General features: G+C 37.4%; 1 protein-coding gene across 3 annotated transcripts in view; it reads right to left on the bottom strand.

Annotated features, from left to right (window-relative positions):
* Positions 1-13,930, bottom strand: part of AP3B1 (adaptor related protein complex 3 subunit beta 1) — a 167,582-nt gene that overhangs the window by 53,849 nt on the left and 99,803 nt on the right. For all 3 annotated transcript variants that reach the window (XR_014491277.1, XM_083353111.1, XM_083353112.1), the window contains exons 21-22: positions 7,684-7,750; positions 4,701-4,807 (exon numbers count right to left, since the gene is read on the bottom strand). Coding sequence is in view for 2 of the 3 variants with exons in the window: in XM_083353111.1 (XP_083209237.1) it covers positions 4,701-4,807; positions 7,684-7,750 (174 nt within the window). In the remaining variant the exon portion in view is untranslated. The remainder of the gene's footprint in view (positions 1-4,700; positions 4,808-7,683; positions 7,751-13,930) is intronic.

Consider the following 13,930-nt stretch of genomic DNA (forward strand, 5'->3'; position numbering starts at 1 on the left):
AGTGGCTGTCCAGTCTCTTCTTAAAAACTTGCACCGTTGGAGGATTCAAACTTCTGGAGGCAGGTTGTTCCACTGATTAATTTGTTCTAACTGTCAGGAAATTTCTCCTTAGTTCTAGGTTGCTTCTCTTTTTGATTAGTTTCCAACCATTGCTTCTTGTCCTGCCCTCAGGTGCTTTGGAGAATAACTTGACTCCCTCTTCTTTGTGGCAGCACCTGAGATATTGGAACACTGCTATCATGTCCCCCCTCGTCCTTCTCTTCATTAGACTAGACATACCCAATTTCATCAACTGTTCCTTATATGTTTTAGGCTCCAGTCCCGATCATCTTGTTCCTCTTCTCTGTACTCTTTCTAGAGTCTCAACATCTTTTTTACATTGTGGTGACCAAAACTGGAAGCAGTATTCCAAGTGTGGCCATACCAAGGCATTGTAAATTGGTATTAACACTTCAGGTGATCTTGATTCTATCCCTCTGTTAATGTAGCCTAACACTGTGTTGGCTTTTTTGGCAGCTGCAGCACCCTGCTGGCTCATATTTAAGTGATTGCCCACTAGGACTCCAAGATCCCTCTCACAGTTGCTACTATTGAGTTGCTACTATCTATCATATGTTGTAATTTATGAAAAGAGGATACTGAAATATTAATAGACAAAGAACTGAAGAAAATCTTTAAAAATTAAGAGTTTGCTTATAAAAAAGTGAAAAGAAAAATAGAGGATCAGATATACCAATATCCAAATAACAGATGGTCAACTTCAGTGTTCATAGTAAAAATTGATATTGCAAGTCTAACTGCTCAGAATTGCCTTGAACCACGAGATAGATGGCAAATAAATTTAACAAATGAATGAATAAGTCAGTCAGTCCGTCCAAGATATCACCAACTAATTCATGAAGATAAAAGGTAAGGAAGATTCGTTAAGAATTGTGACCAAACAAGTGAACAAACAAGAATACAAATCAGCATGAAACAAATGCAAGAAAATTTTTCAGCTGCAGGCTGCTAATAAAATTAAGACCAAGCCTAACAAATTTTCTACATACATCCGAAATAGGAAGCACTTAAGAGAACTGCTGGATAATAAGAAAATTAAAGTAATGAAGGAAAGAAATAAGGCAAACTAATTTTTTTGCATTTATCTTTTTAAATCAGGTATATTAAGAAAAGTATTGTTAAAGATAAAAGTATTCAGCTTTGATAAAGGTAGATAGACAGACAGGTTGAATATTCTAAGCCAAGAAGAAACTCTGACTTATGGTTCTAGATGAAGAAAGAAATAACTCAGGGATCCTGCTTTGAATTTAACAATAAGAGTGGATGCTTATTTCCTAGTTTATTTTTTGTTGTTAGAACTAAGCAAAATCAGCACCCATTCTTGATCAAATAAGTCAGAATCAACCAAGCCAATGCATATTCAGTGCCTTTATTTGATTTCAGCCATTGTGTTAGGCAGTTATAACTTGATAGGATGACATGCTTTCACCAGGAATCTTTCAATCTTACATAGAATAAGCATAGTTGATTTTTGATACTATTTGACATTCAGAACATTGTGTCTTAGTTTCTTAACATGGTCAAAGTGCAAATGGTTCCTATATCCATTCAAACATTTTCTTCTCAAATGGAAGTATTTCTAGGGAAAGTGTCATGTCTGAAAGAGTGCCCTTTAAAAGACTGTGTTTAATTTAAAAACCAAACATTTCCTATTTCAGGTTTTTCCCTGTGATAAGGCTAACACATATCCTAAGAGTTCCATGATGCACTAACACTTCTCAGGTTCCTCCTTCAAATGGCAGTACCTTACTTCATCTGAAAGCCACACCTGAAAAGATTCTTCAAGCCTCAGCCATATCATCCAACTTTTGCCTTAAAAAATGGTGAGTTCTCAGTGCTGATGTAAGAGTTCTGCACTAAGTATTGGATTAGATTAATTTAATGATCTTTTCCTAATCAAATATGACTCTATAATTGTTATAATTTCTCTCTATTGATTTTTCCCAAAATACTTGAACCCAGCATCCTTTTTGCAAAACAAGGCAAATGTTAGAAGGATTAATCTTTTATGATTAATGTTAACAAAAAGAAAAATGAGAAACATATAAAAGCATTCTGAATTAACTCCTATTGGTTGCACAGGATGGGCATCTCTTCTAAGTGCACTAAAAAGGTCCCAGCATTAGATCTTTTATCCTCTATTTCAGGGGTGTCAAACTCCCGGCCCACGGGCTGGATGCATCATCCGGAAGCCACACCCACTCCATTGCCAGCAATGGCAAAACTGTCCTGATACATTGTGCGACGTCACGTGACGTTGCGAGTTTGACACGTCTGCTCTATTTCATACTTTTTGTGTTTTATATTCACTAGATTTCATGCATTTTATAGTCTTTATCACATATAATGTAAACAGCAACGAATAGTGACATACCAGTAAACTGTACTTATAGGATAAAGTAGTTTTATAGGAGTAAAACTACTTTGTTATAAATAGTCAATTCCCATACAGGTCAGAGTTAAATGAGATCAATATAAAATCCATGGAGGCAATATTTCTATTTGGCCAACTGAAGTTGTACAAAACAACTGGCAGCTTGAATGTCAAAAAGGCAATCAGGCAATTTGGATGTGGAAAGAGAAGAAAGAAAGAAAAAATGTGAAATATTATATTGAAGTAGTCCCTGTACCAGTCTACATGGAAAATTTAAAGTAGGTCCAATTAAGTACTACCTTTATGGATTTGTAGTCTGTTGATCAATGTGGATAATATTGCTGTTCATGAAACATGGATAATAATAAATTTAGCTAGTCTATGCCAGGATTCTACAGACATGAAGGGCAGTATATAGACCTATTGGAACTAATGCTAGAGCATCCATTTCATCCAACCACAGACAGCCCAACCAATTTTTCTAATTTTGCTTTCTTGAATCTTGAAAGCCTGGAGTGATATTTTACAAATTCTGTTGATCTAAATAAAAGCATTCTCTATGGCCTTGTTTTTTTCATAATATCATACTTGTAGCATCCATACAAATGACCTTTTTAAAAATCAATGTAACAATTATGTTCCACTTGCAGGCTGGTTTAGTACTGACAGTACTAAAACTTTAAACTTTGAATTTTAAATTTTAGGTTAGATGAAAGCCACATATCACTGTAATGTTACTTTTATTGTTTCACTAAGAAGACGGAGTCAAGCTATTCTCCAAAGCACCTGAGGGCAGGACAAGAAGCAATGGATGGAAACTAACCAAAGAGAGAAGTAACCTAGAACTAAGGAGAAATTTCCTGACAGTTAGAACAATTAGTCAGTGGAACAACCTGCGGTGAATGCTCCAACACTGGAAGTTTTTAAGAAGAGACTGGACAGCCATTTGTCTGAAATGGTATAGGGTTTCCTGCCTGAGCAGGGGTTGGACTAGATGACCTCCAAGCTCCCTTCCAACTTTATTATTATGTTATTATTACAGTGAAAAATTTCCTCAATGTGTATATACGACCTAGCAATTTTAATATACCATATAGCAGAATTAAATCCCACTATTTGTTGTTGTTAGCTGCGAAGTCGTGTCCGACCCATCGCGACCCTATGGACAACATTCCTCCAGGCCTTCCTGTCCTCTACCATCTTCTGGAGTCCATTTAAGCTCACGCCTACTGCTTCAGTGACTCCATCCAGCCACCTCATTCTCTGTCGTCCCCTTCTTCTATTGCCCTCGATCTTTCCCAGCATTAGGCTCTTCTCCAGTGAGTCCTTCCTTCTCATTAGGTGGCCAAAGTATTTGAGTTTTAGCTTCAGGATCTGGCCTTCTAAAGAGCAGTCAGGGTTGATCTCCTCTAGGACTGACCGGTTTGATCGCCTTGCAGTCCAAGGGACTCGCAGGAGTCTTCTCCAGCACCATAGTTCAAAGGCCTCAATTCTTTGGCGCTCAGCCTTTCTTATGGTCCAACTTTCACTGCCATACATTGCAACTGGGAAGACCATAGCCTTGACTATACGCACTAAATCCCACTATGTTTCTTAATAAAACACAAGAGAAAGGCACTCAGTTCAATAGACCAATGTGGCAACTAAGGAATTTACTGTTGTTGCTGTCAAACACCCAGAACAAAGTTTTGGAGCATAATGTGCTGAGAATGGTTTATACCTTAGACCAGGGGTAGGCAACCTTGGCTCTTTTATGACTCGTGGACTTCAACTTCCAGAATTCCTGAGCCATCCAGGCTGGCTCAGGAATTCTGGGAGTTGAAGTCCACGAGTCATATAAGAGCCAAGGTTGCCTACCCCTGCCTTAGACAATCACTATTGTTTTTCTAACACTCTTCGGGCTTCTTATTATTAACATGCAATATTCTCTTAATAACTATATGGCAAAATTCTGATAAGTCAGATTAAAATGTGAGCTCTTTGTTAGATAGGAACTCCTTGTAAAACTTGATACAAATCCTGATAGAAAAAAATGGCATAATGTTCCAGAAAATGGTTTTGGTTAAAAAAACTGTAATACTAATTTATAAAATTATCTTGTATGATTATATAAACATGAGCTTTTTAAACTCACTCAAAACCTGTTGCTGTCACCACTTTCCACTTTCAAATATATTAAAGAGAAAAGGAACGCTCCAAATAATAAATTGTTGAAGAGGCAAACATACTTAAAAGCATAAAAATAAATCAGTTCATAATTACTTACATCAATGACTGAAGAACTTGATAAACTTAAACCTTCTAGGTCTGCTGCTAAGATGGGAGAGAGAATTGGTGGTTTGCAAAAGGTAGTAAGAACTGGTGGAGGACTGACTGAAAATAAAATGATTAAGAAAAATAATTAAAATCGAATACGTATATGAATATATAAATAAATAAATAAATCATATTTAATTATTTTATTGGATTTATATACCACCCTTCTCCCGAAGGACTCGGGGCGGTGTACAGGGCAGTTAAAACACAATATACAAAGTTAAAAATAAATTAAATTAAATTAGCCCCAACAAGTAAATCACATTCTAAAAATTTAAAATTCCAATCCCTCAGTCCAGGCCGGCAAGCTCAAATAACCAAGTTTTCAGGTCTCGGCAAAAGGAGCGAAGGTCGGGAGTCATCCAGAGCTCAACAGGGAGCTGGTTCCAGAGGGCAGGCGCGCCCACAGATAATGCTCTACCCCTGGGGGCCGCCAGTCGGCATTCCCTGGCCGACGGCACCCTGAGGAGGCCCTCTGTGTGGGAGCGCACAGGACGATGGGAAGTTAACGGCCGGCAGAAGGTGCTCCCGTAAATAATCTGGACCCATGCCATTTAGGGCTTTATAGGTCATCACCAGCACCTAGAATCTCACCCGGAGGGCAACTGGAAGCCAATGCAGCTCGCGGAGCAGAGGTGTTATATGGGAGTATCGGGAGACCCCCATCACCACTCGTGCGGCCGCATTCTGCACCAGTTGGAGCCTCCAAGTGGTCCTCAAGGGCAGCCCCATGTAAAGAGCATTGCAGTAGTCTATCCAAGAGGTCACGAGCGCATGAGTGACTGTGCATAGGGCATCTCGGTCCAAGTAGGGCCGCAACTGGCGCACCAGGCGAACCTGGGCAAAAGCCCCCCTGGTCACAGCTCCTATATGATCTTCTAAACTGAGCTGTGAATCAAGGAGGACACCCAAGTTGTGAGCCCTATCTACGGGGGGTAACACCTCACCCCCCATAGTTAAAGATGGAATAGACTGGGTAACCCGAGATGCCGGTATGTACAGCACACTCGGTCTTGTCGGGATTAAGACGAAGCCTGTTCCTCCCCATCCAGACCCTCATCGCCTCCTTGCACCGGGACATCACGGCGAGGGCATCACTGGGTTGATTTGGGGTGGAAATAAAACGTTGGGTATCATCAGCATACTGATGATACCCCACCCCAAAACCATATGACTAAGACTATGATTCTATGGCAACATAAGAAAATAAGGGTTCTCCCATATCACTTCACCCATCCAGCCCAGTGTTCTATGTCACAGAGTCCTGAAAGCACAATCTCAAAATAACACTGTTCCTTCCTACAAAGTTGTACTTAAGATTTGCAGTCTGTGATTTATAGCCATCAAGACTGATAGCACTAACACTTCTCTGTTCCAGTCATTTGTCTCCTTTTAAAATCATCTAAAGGACATCACCACATCTGATAAATTTGCTGCTCTGCAAAATAAATTCTTTATTACTCTGATTTTACCACATTTAACTTCAGTAACTATACACCCATGTTATAACATTCTGAGAAAAATTATATATTTTTATGCTATATATGATTTGACAAATTTCTATCGCATCACCTCTTATCTACTTCTGCTTTAAGCTAAAAGACCTCAAATGATGTATTTTTCATTGCAAAGGGGACATTCTATGCTCTAATCATTTTGAGGGCCATTTTCTGCATCATTTCCAGCTCTTCACTATGCTTTCCAAGGTATTGTTAACAGAACTGTGCACAGTATTCCAAGTAAAGTTGTGTCATATAATGGCATTACATATGGACAGTTTTATTTGGTTTTACATTTCAGGAAGGTGAATTCTAATTGAATGTTAGGAAGTAACTTCCACAGTGAAACAAATTATCTAGAGAGGTGGCAGGCTCCCCTCAGCTGATATGTTCAAATAGAGACTGAACAACCACCTGCCAGGGATGATTTAAGCTGAAACCCAACATTGAACAGGGCATTAGTCTCAATGCCCTCTCTTCCAACTGTATAATTTTCATTCTTTTTTCTAATGGTGCAACTTTTATGTCTGAAAATCCACATACATTTGTCTATTGCACATGTGTAAATTTGTAATAAAATGTGTGCTGATAATGCTTTATAATAGATGTACAGAGCTGAAAATAAACTATGGAAATGTTTTGTATGGAGAGAGAGAGAGAGAGAGAGAGAGAGAGAGAGAGAGAGAGAGACAGGCTGACTGATCATTTTTAAAGTTTTAGGTTTTTGTACTTTGCAATACTTCACAGATCAGTGTATTTTGAAATTATATGATATTGCAAACAGAAATCCTGGATTCCAATTTTGCTGGTAGGAGAATCCACTGAGCATAATTATACTAGCAGAAGTGGATTCAATATATACCAATTCCTTCTTTCCCCAGTTATCCTCTTCAAGTTTCATATTGTGAAAGATGGAGCTGCAGATTTCAGGAATGTAAAGCTAAGAGAAATCTCATCTCCAAGTTTAATGCTTTTTTGCTATTGTTTTATTTATAATTGAGGCTACATTTTTCCTAGCATCATTACAGGAATTTATCATTTAAAATATATTTCTGAATAAGATTATAAATGTTATCTATATTCTCACTTAAAATGTTACTGAATTATAAAGATATACTTAGTCTAATATAGTATATTATTATTACAGAAATAAATTTATCTGATATGGAATAAAAACAAGATAATTTACATTAACATTAACTTTTTTAGACAGAATAATTAGAGATTTGAATATATTATACAGGGTTTCTGAAATTAATTATTACATTGCATAACTTAACAAAAGCACTCAGTTTGAACATACAGATATGTTAACATATCTGTACAAGACTATTAACGGTATCTTGTTTTCCAAAAATGAATTCAAGCAATTTAAATGGTATGGCCAGATATATGTAAATATCACAATCAAAGGCAAATATCTCAAGTACTTACAGTCATCCAAATCTAAGAGTGACACATCTTGTTTAGTAGTTTCCTTCCCTCGCAAACGTTCTTCCTTCTGCAAAAAGCATATGAATGTTTGATGCTTTTTATCACTGTGTAAAAACATTTCTTATCGTTTTATAAAAAATAAAGTAACTCTATGCCCTCTATCTTAACAAGCTTCACAGAGTAAGAATTCATAAGTGCTGCAATTCCTTCAACACCATAATATTATTTGCCTGAAACAATAGCACAATACAATATTTTCACTGAGTAGTATTACACCATAACGTAAGGTGTTTTTTTACAGGATTGGATTAGTGTTCTGCATTAATCACATTGTTGTACTATAAGCTTTTTGTTGTGTTCTAAAAATAATTTATGATGATTTTGGTCTAGTTTATAAAACACTGCATTTTCTATTTCCGGTATCACAGTCTTTTCTTCCCTACAACCCCGAGCTTGTTTATTTAGCATTCAGTTTGGTTTTCCTTCTCTAAAGTTAAAGTCACATTTCTCAATTCATAACATTTCAAATACAGTGGATTAAAATTTGGAGAGTTCCAGATTATCGATGGCCAGTCTGGTGCTTCACTATTTGAATATGTGACTAAATCAAATGAGAGCTAAAGCCAGGAGGAATAAAATTTTATTTTTGCTGGACTCTATAAGCCACAGAATTGAGATTTCATTAATCAAATATTCAAACCAAACAAACAACGCAGAAGAAGGCAGTAAAAAACTATATCTGTATTGCTTCCCAAAAAAATGGATGCATCCATAAAGGCAGCAGGAATCACATTAAATTTTACAATTTTTATCTTTACTGAATAAAATAGTAAAAGACCTAAAAATCCAGAAAAGAAAGGACTTAAACATAAATTAGCCTATCAACATACAAAAAGAGGGCGGAAAAAAGATCAATTTTTGACAACAATGTTTTAGAGTGAAAAAACAATCAGGAATTTTTATTTTTACTCTGAAACATTATCCTCAAAACCCGTACAGAATTCACTACTTGCTACAGCATACATAACCAATATCTTAGTCTCCTTTGGGAAGGAGAGCGATATCTATAAAAAAGGTAGAGCAGACATATTTAAAAAATGAATCAATTATCCCTTAGGTTACACTGTAATATATCATAAGGGTATTCTTCTCATGTGAAAATGAGATGCCTTGTCATAGCTTGCCACAAATTCTGGCACAGATTATTTAGCAAAGTTGTAACTTATTTGAAGTGTTACAATACAATATACAATATATCAGGAATATGAAGCATGTTTCCTCCAGGGTTCACCCCGCTTCTTTTGAGATGGCAGACAAAATCCATTGCTGTCTCTATCTAGGGTACAACTGCTAAGCAATGGTGGGATTCAGCCAGTTCACACCACTTTGATAGAACCGGTACTAATTTTTTGTTGCCCAGGCCCAGAATGGACTTCCGGAAGCAGCATACACACAGAGAACTGGTTGTTCACATATTTGAATCCCACCACTGCTGCTAAGTATTGTAAAAGAAATCCCAAACCACCAACAGTATATTTATATATCAATTAAATCTAGAGAATTCAGTAAATATAATCACCAGCACTTTGCTGGCAACCAGGAATGATTTGCATGCTCAAACCCATGTATCTCAAGATCTTGTCCAGTTGTCTGTACATTGCAAATTTAAGTGGAAAGACTCGTAATTCTAGGAGAATGTGGAAATGATTCTCCCATCATTTCTGCTTACCCCACCAAATCTAGCAGGCAGGGCATGCTCTGAGTCCCTTCCATTAACCAATGTCATCTTGTTGGATGCAGGAGTCTTTCCTTCTCTGTGGCAGTGCCTTTCCTGTGGAACAGTATCTCTCCAGAAATCTGGTTGGCCCTGACCCTGTTAGACATTCATCACACACTGAAGACCTAGTGTTTCGTTCTCCAGGTGTTTGGGCCAAGAGAATTCTCTTGGCATTGCTATTTTTATAAACTGGGTCTATCATTAAACTTTGGGTACTGTGGCTTAGATGGCAATGTGTTGTTTTAACCACATATGCCACTCTGAATTACTGTGTGAAGTGGGTGGCCATATAAATCAATGAAAAAGTTCTCTCTACTGCATGCGCAGGAGGCTAGCTACTACAAATATTAAAATTAAATAACCCTGGCTGCTAACCAAGATAACATCTGGTAAACCCTGTGGTATAAGATCACTTTGAGAAAAATAATCACTCAAGTTTAACTAAATTTCAGAAAAAGCAAAGAGACTTAATTATACTTTAAGTTATACAATTAGTTCGGATGTGGGAATCATGGAGCAGACCTAGAATTAATCTTAGGTTTGTTTGCTTTTGGTCTACTCTGAAACATGAAAGCTGTAATTAATTATGATTGAGTTCATAAAACTGAATACACAATAAAAATGTTCTGCTAACATATATTCTGGAAACCAGCTAATATAACATTTAATTAAAAGCACATGCACAAACTTATTTCTTTATTTTTTGGATTAAGCAGAACATAGAAAAGGAGAAAGAAATAGCCAAAGAAATTAAAGGCATGAAGAAAAAGTAGCATACATATAAAATCCTCATTGAGGGACCACAGCTGGGACTAGCAACTTAACAGCTAAGTGAAACTATATATGTGTTTATGATCCTACTTCAGGATCATACCTTACTTCCATTTTTCCAAATGGGTATTTTTGCCAGAAACCAGAACACCAGAAACAGGCAAAAAAAACAAAAAACCCTCACAATACTGTAAATCGCACGACTCAGTTTTGAAGATCATATTGGAGTCGTGGCTAGGGGGGCATTTGCACAGATTCGTCTTATATACCAATTGCGCCCCTTTTTGGACCGAGATGCCCTACGTACAGTCACCCACGCACTCGTCACCTCCTGTATTGATTACTGTAATGCTCTCTACATGGGGCTGCCCTTGAAGTCCACCCGGAGGCTTCAGCTGGTGCAGAATGCAGCTGCACGGGTTGTGATGGGAGCACCCCGATACTCCCATATTACACCCCTCCTGCGTGAGCTGCATTGGCTACCAGTTGCCCTCCGGGTGAGATTTAAGGTGCTGGTACTTACCTTTAAAGCCCTACATGGCTTAGGTCCGGGATACTTGCAGGACCATCTGCTGCCGGGAACAAATTCCCATCGTCCAGTACGCTCACACAGAGAAGGCCTCCTCAGGGTACCGTCAGCTAGGCAATGTCGGCTGGTGACCCCCAGGGGGAGGGCCTTCTCTGTGGGAGCGCCAGCCCTATGGAATCAGCTCCCCCGAGCTTCGGATGGCCCAAAACCTCCAATCCTTTCGCCGTGGCCTCAAAACACTCCTGTTCCACCAGGCTGACCTGGACTGACAGGCATTTTAATTAATTTATATTTAGAATTTTTAATTTATTTTTAATTCTTTAATTTTAATTTATTGCACAGATGATTTCAATTTTATTTTTATCTTGATTTCTGTACTTATTGTATGTTTTGTTGTTAGCCGCCCTGAGTCCTTCGGGAGATAGGGCGGGATATAAATCCCATCAATAAATAAATAAATAAATAAATAAATAAATAAATAAATAAATAAATAAAATCATAGACATATGATAGCAGGACACAGCAACAACTGAAAAAGGTGAACCAGTGCAACGAAACTTGGTTGTAAGTAAGTCTGGGAAAGTCTGTCATGACTTCAAACCATTTTAACTGATCTGTCATAAGTTGAGGACTACCCGTACTCCATCTTCAGTAAATATTCTATGAAAGGCTACAATGTGTCTACTTTTCTAATTTTTTTAGTAATTATTCACTACCTCAAAACAAAACAAGCTTGGTGTTTCATCAGATCCATTTTCCTTTTCCTTATCCATCACACAATCTAATATTTGCTGGAAATAATTTGTGCTCTCAATTAAAAAAGTATCATCTTCACATAAAAAGTAAGAGGGCAATTAGGAAATAAACCAGTTTTCACATGTATGACTATTGCAGCAATCCCATGGTCAAAATTTGGCAACTGACAATGCATTTATGACAGTTGTATTGTCCCAGGGTGGTATGATCACCATTTGTAACCTTCCTAAACAGCTTCCGACAAGCAAAGTCAATGGGGGAAACCAGGTTCACTTAACAACCACATGATTCACTTAACAACTACAGTGATTCGCTTAATAACTCATAAAATGTCATAATATGGGGCAAAACTCACTGAACAACTCCCTTTCTTAGCAATGGAAATTTTGGCCTCAAATTTTGGGCTTAAGTGGTTATAAATCGAGGACTACCTATATATGCACTGTATCATACATACTGAGAATATTTTTATTTACATTTTAGTTTATTTCTTTTCCAATATATGTGTCACTTTTTTGATGCCAGTATAACTTAAAATACAATAAATTATCAAAACACAAAAATATTACAAGCAGGAATAAACATTAATATTCTACAGCAAATTGGTTGTAGCAAAATCTAAAATGAAGAAAAATGAACAAAAAAAATCTCCTTAAAACAAAAGGAACACTGGTAGGAAGGCAATCCAAATTCTAATGGCAAGAAAGTTCATATACTAGTTGGTTCCAGGAAATACAAGCTTGCATTCATTCCTCCATTTACAGCCTATCTGCATCACTGAGAGCTTTGACTTTTAGGAAGGATGGGAATGGAACGGGAAAATTGGAATAGAGTGGCAAATGAATGTGGTTTTCTGCTTGTGCAAGGTATCTTTGGATTCAGGCTATAGGAAAAGGTTGAATTCAAAGACAGAAGACTTTTCTCACATGTTGCTCTCTGCTCTGACTTAGAAAGCAAAGATAGAAAGGCCTCAGCAGCATTTCAAGAACTGCCAAGCCAAAGTGGAAAAAAGGCTGAAGTACTTCACCGTCAGCCTAAAGGCTGGTGGAATGAGGAATGAAGAAATGAGGAAAGTCTGTGCCCCATTTTGAACCAGGAAGCCCTCAATATGACCAACCAACCAGGTTTCCAGGAAAGCTGGAAACTGACTTTGTAATAATGCCGCTTGGGGTGTGTGTGAAAGCCCTAATAAGCAGGCATATACATAGAATGAAGGCTACTGCTAAGCTTGTAAGCCGCCCTGAGTCTTTGGAGAAGGGTGGGATATAAATGGAATTAAAATAAAATAAATAAATAAATAAAGTCTTTTTTCCCCAGTCAGACAAACCTGCCACTTAAAAAGTGTATGACTCTGGTAGGAGTGGGGGAGAAAGGGACAGAATACCAATGGATGGGTCTGCTCATTTGGGGCTATATCCTTGTCCAGTAGCACCATAAAGCCCCTAAAGCTCCCATCTGGAGCTGAGTTAGCTCTTCTGCAGACTTTTGATCTGTGCTTTAAAATGAGCTAGCAGGTAGCTGAATGTACAAAATGCTTTATAATCTATTACTGACTCTCCAATTCTTCCCAACTCTTATTTTATTTTTACAAATAGAAACGGTGGCTACGGCATTCTAAATTTGCTAAGCTTATTCATTATTTTTAAAATTTTAAAAAAAAATTAAACCCAACTCACTTACCAATGCTGACGTTCTCCATTTACAAGAAGTTTAAGTGAAATTGAACTTAGAACACTAATATCTCTGATCTCTCTTTAAAATTACAATCCAAATAGACATATAAAATAAACATGTTTCCCCCTTAGAGAAGAGAATGCAGTCCATAGCTGAATGCTAAACAAAGAAGTTAAGCCATATCCCATCAAACATTTCTCTATTTTCAATTCATCTTGATAATAGAGACAGAACCTGGGTAAATGCATATAGGAGCTGAAGCAGGAGATTTCTCTTGCTCAATGCATAATTCATGTGCTCCGCCTGCAAAGTGTGTAAAATGAGAATTTCACACCACAGCATGAGGCATGGAACTGTAGAGAAGAGGCAGATGAAATCATATTTTTCAGTGCGCATTCTGCTTCTTATCCTTCCAATATTTATACAAAACCACCATTGACAAACCAAATGCACTGACTGATCACCTACTGTTTCCATTGTGTTAGCAGTTGAAAAGAGATCAGGCAGAAAGACAATTTGTTTTTATATTTTTTTTTAAACAGTGAACCAGATTTTTAACAGTTCACTGACTATACCAGTGTATAGGAGGCCAACAGTAATGCAGAGACTCTTATTTACCCATGCATTATATTTAAATCTGAAATTCTGTTTTAAAAGTATGTGATTATACATTTCTGTGTTTTAATTTTTTCCCCAAATACTTTTAAAGGATTTTATCTTTATATAAACAGCTAATTTAA

The sequence above is a fragment of the Vipera ursinii genome (assembly GCF_947247035.1).
Source record: "Vipera ursinii genome assembly, chromosome: 2".
Lineage (NCBI taxonomy): Eukaryota > Metazoa > Chordata > Lepidosauria > Squamata > Viperidae > Vipera > Vipera ursinii.